The sequence below is a fragment of the Mizuhopecten yessoensis genome, unplaced genomic scaffold (assembly GCF_002113885.1).
Source record: "Mizuhopecten yessoensis strain PY_sf001 unplaced genomic scaffold, ASM211388v2 scaffold10525, whole genome shotgun sequence".
Lineage (NCBI taxonomy): Eukaryota > Metazoa > Mollusca > Bivalvia > Pectinida > Pectinidae > Mizuhopecten > Mizuhopecten yessoensis.
This window is the reverse complement of record NW_018408590.1, coordinates 237,202-243,215: the sequence shown is the minus strand read 5'-3', so window position 1 is coordinate 243,215 and position 6,014 is coordinate 237,202. Positions and strand designations below refer to the sequence as shown.

Genomic DNA, 6,014 nt, shown 5'->3' with positions numbered 1-6,014 from the left:
TAAGGGCAGTGTAATTCAGCAGTAACAGAGATAAGGGCAGTGTAATTCAGCAGTAACAGCTGTAAGGGCAGTGTAATTCAGCAGTAACAGAGATAATGGCAGTGTAATTTAATAAAATGGAATTAAACTAAATTTACACTGCCCTTTTATTGATATAAATTTCAGTTTGAGAAAACAAGGAAAGTGAGTGGTCCTCGGTCACTCCAGCCTTCACAGTGGGGGATGCTGTGTCCCTCAGATACACCAGAAGGGGAGGTAAGTCACACACAGTGTCGTTCTGGTGGAAACATAAAATGGAATTTCTGTGTCCATCCTTCTTTTATTTCTATTGGAAAAAAATAGACATTGTAATATCTTAACATATGTTTTATAATCAGATAAATGTTAAGTGATCAAAAATAAGTTTGCTGGTTTTTTCCCCAATAAGATATAGTTTGCATTGTAGTAAGGGGACAGTATTAATACATTGGATTAAGTCAACATAGCCCTAGTGTATATGAGTTGTCCTGTTGAGATAGTGGAGTAATGAGTTATCAAATAAACATAAAAAAGCTTCATGTATGTAAATATATACATTAACGTATTTGTGTTTTAGTCCTGTGGTCTTGTGAAAAACCTCGCTCTGATGACCCACATCACAACAGATCATGAAGAGAGGCCAATCATTCGCCTCGCATTCAACCTTGGGGTAGAAGATATACAGCTGCTGAGTGGGGAGGAAATGACCAGTCCAAGGGTCTACCTCGTCTTCCTTAATGGTAAGGGGCAGGGGTCATTGGGGAAGAAATGACCAGTCTAATGGTCTACCTCGTCTTCCTTAATGGTCAGGGGCAGGGGTCATTGGGGTGGAAATAATCAGTCTAATGGTCTACCTCCACTTCCTTAATGGTCAGGGGCAGGGGTCATTGGGGTGGAAATAATCAGTCTAATGGTCTACCTCATCTTCCTTAATGGTCAGGGGCAGGGTTCATTGGGGTGGAAATAATCAGTCTAATGGTCCACCTCATCTTCTTTAATGGTCAGGGGCAGGGGTCATTGGGGTGGAAATGACCAGGCTAATGGTCTACCTCATCTTCCTTAATGGTAAAGGTCAGGGGTCATTGGGGAGGAAATGACCAGTCCAAGGGTCTACCTCATCTTCCTTAATGGTAAAGGTCAGGGGGCATTGGGGAGGAAATGACCAGTCCAAGGGTCTGCCTCGTCTTCCTAAATGGTAAAGGTCAGGGGTCATTGGGGAGGAAATGACCAGTCCAAGGTTCTACCTCGTCTTCCTTAATGGTAAATGTCAGGGGTCATTGGGGGGGAAACGACCAGTCCAAGGGTCTACCTCGTCTCCCTTGATGGTAAAGGTCAGGGTTCATTGGGGAGGAAATGACCAGTCCAAGGTTCTACCTCGTCTTCCTTAATGGTAAAGGTCAGGGTTCATTGGGGAGGAAACGACCAGTCCAAGGGTCTACCTCGTCTTCCTTAATGGTAAAGGTCAGGGTTCATTGGGGAGGAAATGACCAGTCCAAGGGTCTCCCTCGTCTTCCTTAATGGTAAAGGTCAGGGGCCATTGGGGAGGAAATGACCAGTCCAAGGGTCTTCCTCGTCTTCCTTAATGGTAAAGGTCAGGGGTCGTTGGAGAGGAAACGACCAGTCCAAGGGTCTACCTCATCTTCCTTAATGGTAAAGGTCAGGGGACATTGGGGAGGAAATGACCAGTCCAAGGGTCTCCCTCGTCTTCCTTAATGGTAAAGGTCAGGGGCCATTGGGGAGGAAATGACCAGTCCAAGGGTCTTCCTCGTCTTCTTTAATGGTAAAGGTCAGGGGTCATAGGGGAGGAAACGACCAGTCCAAGGGTCTACCTCGTCTCCCTTAATGGTAAAGGTCAGGGGTCATTGGAGAGGAAATGACCAGTCCAAGGGTCTACCTCTTCTTCCTTAATGGTAAAGGTCAGGGTCATTGGGGAGGAAATGACCAGTCCAAGGGTCTGCCTCGTCTTCCTTAATGGTAAAGGTCAGGGGCCATTGGGGAGGAAATGACCAGTCCAAGGGTCTTCCTCGTCTTCCTTAATGGTAAAGGTCAGGGGGCATTGGGGAGGAAATGACCAGTCCAAGGGTCTTCCTCGTCTTCCTTAATGGTAAAGGTCAGGGGCCATTGGGGAGGAAATGACCAGTCCAAGGGTCTTCCTCGTCTTCCTTAATGGTAAAGGTCAGGGGGCATTGGGGAGGAAATGACCAGTCCAAGGGTCTTCCTCGTCTTCTTTAATGGTAAAGGTCAGGGGTCATTGGGGAGGAAATGACCAGTCCAAGGGTCTTCCTCGTCTTCCTTAATGGTAAAGGTCAGGGGGCATTGGAGAGGAAACGACCAGTCCAAGGGTCTACCTCATCTTCCTTAATGGTAAAGGTCAGGGGACATTGGGGAGGAAATGACCAGTCCAAGGGTCTGCCTCGTCTTCCTAAATGGTAAAGGTCAGGGGTCATTGGGGAGGAAACGACCAGTCCAAGGGTCTACCTCGTCTCCCTTGATGGTAAAGGTCAGGGTTCATTGGGGAGGAAACGACCAGTCCAAGGGTCTACCTCGTCTCCCTTAATGGTAAAGGTCAGGGGTCATTGGAGAGGAAACGACCAGTCCAAGGGTCTACCTCGTCTTCCTTAATGGTAAAGGTCAGGGGTCATTGCGGAGGAAACGACCAGTTCAAGGTTCTACCTCGTCTTCCTTAATGGTAAATGTCAGGGGTCATTGGGGGGGAAATGACCAGTCCAAGGGTCTACCTCGTCTTCCTAAATGGTAAAGGTCAGGGGTCATTGCGGAGGAAATGACCAGTCCAAGGGTCTACCTCGTCTTCCTTAATGGTAAAGGTCAGGGTTCATTGGGGAGGAAATGACCAGTCCAAGGGTCTACCTCATCGTCCTTAATGGTAAGGGGAAAGGGTCAGTCAAGTGAAAGGTTAAGCTCTCATCCCTACGATCTAACTTGTCTGCATTAATGATGACAGTAAAGGGTCGATGGGGAGAAATTATCAGCTCTCACCTCCGAGGTCTACTTTGTCTGTGTTGATGGTGAGGGTGAAGGGTCACTTGTGTGAAATGATGAGCTCTCATCAGCTCCCGTTCGATCTTGCCTGCCTTAACAGTAAGGGGACCAGGTTATAGGGGAGACATGACTGGTACTAGGGTCTACTTATCTTTTTGTGTGTTGGAAGTGTCACTGTACATGTGGAGAAGATAACCTTCTAGAAGCAAGGAAGTAAGATAACTTCATTCATGTTTTGCAATGTGTTTCGAGATCTTGACAGAAGAGTTAGAAAGAATGTGTCCACTATTGTAGGTAACATTCTTGGTGTGATCCGTGACCACAAGAAGTTAGTGCGGACGTTCAGGCTAATGAGGAGGGCCGGGTTTATAGACGAGTTTGTTTCTGTGTGTACTAACCACTCTCATCGCTGTGTGTACATATCTACTGACGGGGGCCGACTCTGTAGGTATGTACTGACCAGTATACACACTTAATCACTTTACTTTGTGCTGAAAATGCAGAAACTATAAATTGAAGAAAAATCATCTGTACCAGTATAAGCCTTTGAGCTTGTTGGAGTGGTGCTGTAGAATATTTGAGATTATTTCTACAGTACAGTATTTTTTATCATTGAGTATTGCTCTTTCATTTTCAGACCATACATCATTGTGAAGGAAGGCCAGCCACTGGTCAAACAGAAGCATATAGAGGAGCTCACCCAGGGCTTCAGGTAGGTCTAACTCAGAGAGCTCACACAGGGACTCACCCAGGGCTCCAGTTAGGTAACACAGGGAGCTCACCCAGGGCTTCAGGTAGGTCTAACTCAGAGAGCTCACACAGGGACTCACCCAGGGCTCCAGTTAGGTAACACAGGGAGCTCACCCAGGGCTTCAGGTAGGTCTAACTCAGAGAGCTCACACAGGGACTCACCCAGGGCTCCAGTTAGGTAACACAGGGAGCTCACCCAGGGCTTCAGGTAGGTCTAACTCAGAGAGCTCACACAGTGACTCACCCAGGGCTCCAGTTATGTACACAGGGAGCTCACCCAGGGCTTCAGGTAGGTCTAACTCGAAGAGCTCACACAGGGGACTCACCCAGGACTCCAGTTAGGTAACACAGGGAGCTCACCCAGGGCTTCAGGTGGGTCTAACTCAGGAACCTCACACAGGGGACTCGCCCAGGGCTCCAGGTAGGTAACACAGGGAGCTCACCCAGGGCTTCAGGTAGGTCTAACTCGGAGAGCTCACACAGGGACTCACCCAGGGCTCCAGTTATGTACACAGGGAGCTCACCCAGGGCTTCAGGTAGGTCTAACTCGAAGAGCTCAAACAGGGGACTCACCCAGGGCTCCAGTTAGGTAACACAGGGAGCTCACCCAGGGCTTCAGGTGGGTCTAACTCAGGAACCTCACACAGGGGACTCGCCCAGGGCTCCAGTTAGGTAACACAGGGAGCTCACCCAGGGCTTCAGGTAGGTCTAACTCAGGGAACTCACAAATAGGGACTCGCCCAGGGCTCCAGTTAGGTAACACAGGGAGCTCACCCAGGGCTCCAGGTAGGTAACACAGGGAGCTCATCAAGGGCTTTAAGTAAGTACTCCAGGAGATAACAAAAAGGAGCTCACCAAGGTCTTCAGGTTGTCAAGCTCAGGGAGATCAGGCAGATCTCCAGTTAAGTCCAACCCAGGGAGCTTACAAATGAGAGCTTACCTATGATTTCAGAAGTAAAACTGCTATGGGTGACCAAGAGCTCCAGGTAAGACTGACCTTACTCTTCAGGTAAAGCTTCAGACAAGACTGATTGAAGGTAAATAATAAGAAAATAAATTAGACTGGCAAAATTGACCCAGTGCTTTAGTTAAGGCTTACCCAGTGTTTCAGGTAAGACTGACCCATTACTTATTCTGTTACACAGTTATGTCAAGTTTTAGATATTACTGGCTCCATAGTGTATTTTGATATAAATAATCAAATATTTCAACTTTCAGGTTTTCTGATAAATAATGTACCATGGTATAACAATTATTATGTTGCCTGCTTTTTGTATTAATAAAAACATGAGTCTTATAGAAAGTTAAACAAAGGCTGGTGCTCACTCTATTTGGTTGTGTTGTTTTCCCTATTACAGGAGTTTTGACGACTTCCTGAAGGAAGGTTTGGTGGAGTACCTGGATGTTAATGAAGAGAATGACTGTATGATATCTCTGTATGAGGCTGACATCACCAGGTAAATACTCGTTACTGGTATATGGCTGTCGTCACCAGGTAAATACTTGTTACAGGTATATGACTGTCGTCACCAGGTAAATACTCGTTACTGGTCTATGGCTGACATCACAGGGTAAATACTTGTTACAGGTATATGGCTGTCATCACCAGGTAAATACTCATTACTGGTCTATGGCTGTCGTCACCAGGTAAATACTCATTACTGGTCTTTGGCTGTCGTCACCAGGTAAATACTTGTTACAGGTATATGGCTGTCGTCACCAGGTAAATACTCATTACTGGTCTATGGCTGTCGTCACCAGGTAAATACTTGTCACAGGTATATGGCTGTCGTCACCAGGTAAATACTCATTACTGGTCTATGGCTGTCATCTCTAGATAAATACTTGTTATAAGTATATGGATCCATTCTTAAATGGAATAAAACTGAACAAAATTTTAATGGTGTGGATAAATAATACTAATTATAGTTTCAGTGGTGTATTTGTTTGTGGAACAAAGTTTATCAGTTTTTGATAATTTAACTGGTAATGAGATAAACCCAATCAATCACATTGTGAATTGTGTGAACCTGCATTAACATATTAACAAGTAGTGAACATATTCCACACCTACCCGTAATTAAGTAGCATACTTCCCCCTCACTAGTTAACAGTTTCCATGCAATTATAATATGACAAGATTTCATGGTTCAAACATTAAATGTACTAGCAAATTATCTGCTAATTTTTATACGCCCGTCGAAGACGGGGACGTATTATGTTATCACGTGAGCGGGCGGGTGGGC

General features: G+C 45.9%; 1 protein-coding gene across 1 annotated transcript in view; it reads left to right on the top strand.

Moving 5' to 3' along the window:
- The window catches only part of LOC110460950 (DNA-directed RNA polymerase III subunit RPC2-like), a gene marked incomplete at its 5' end in the record, with an annotated part of 30,074 nt that overhangs the window by 2,414 nt on the left and 21,646 nt on the right, over positions 1–6,014 (top strand). The window contains 5 exons of the mRNA XM_021514181.1: positions 166–255; positions 596–758; positions 3,313–3,466; positions 3,656–3,730; positions 5,127–5,225. Coding sequence (XP_021369856.1) covers positions 166–255; positions 596–758; positions 3,313–3,466; positions 3,656–3,730; positions 5,127–5,225 — 581 coding nt within the window. The remainder of the gene's footprint in view (positions 1–165; positions 256–595; positions 759–3,312; positions 3,467–3,655; positions 3,731–5,126; positions 5,226–6,014) is intronic.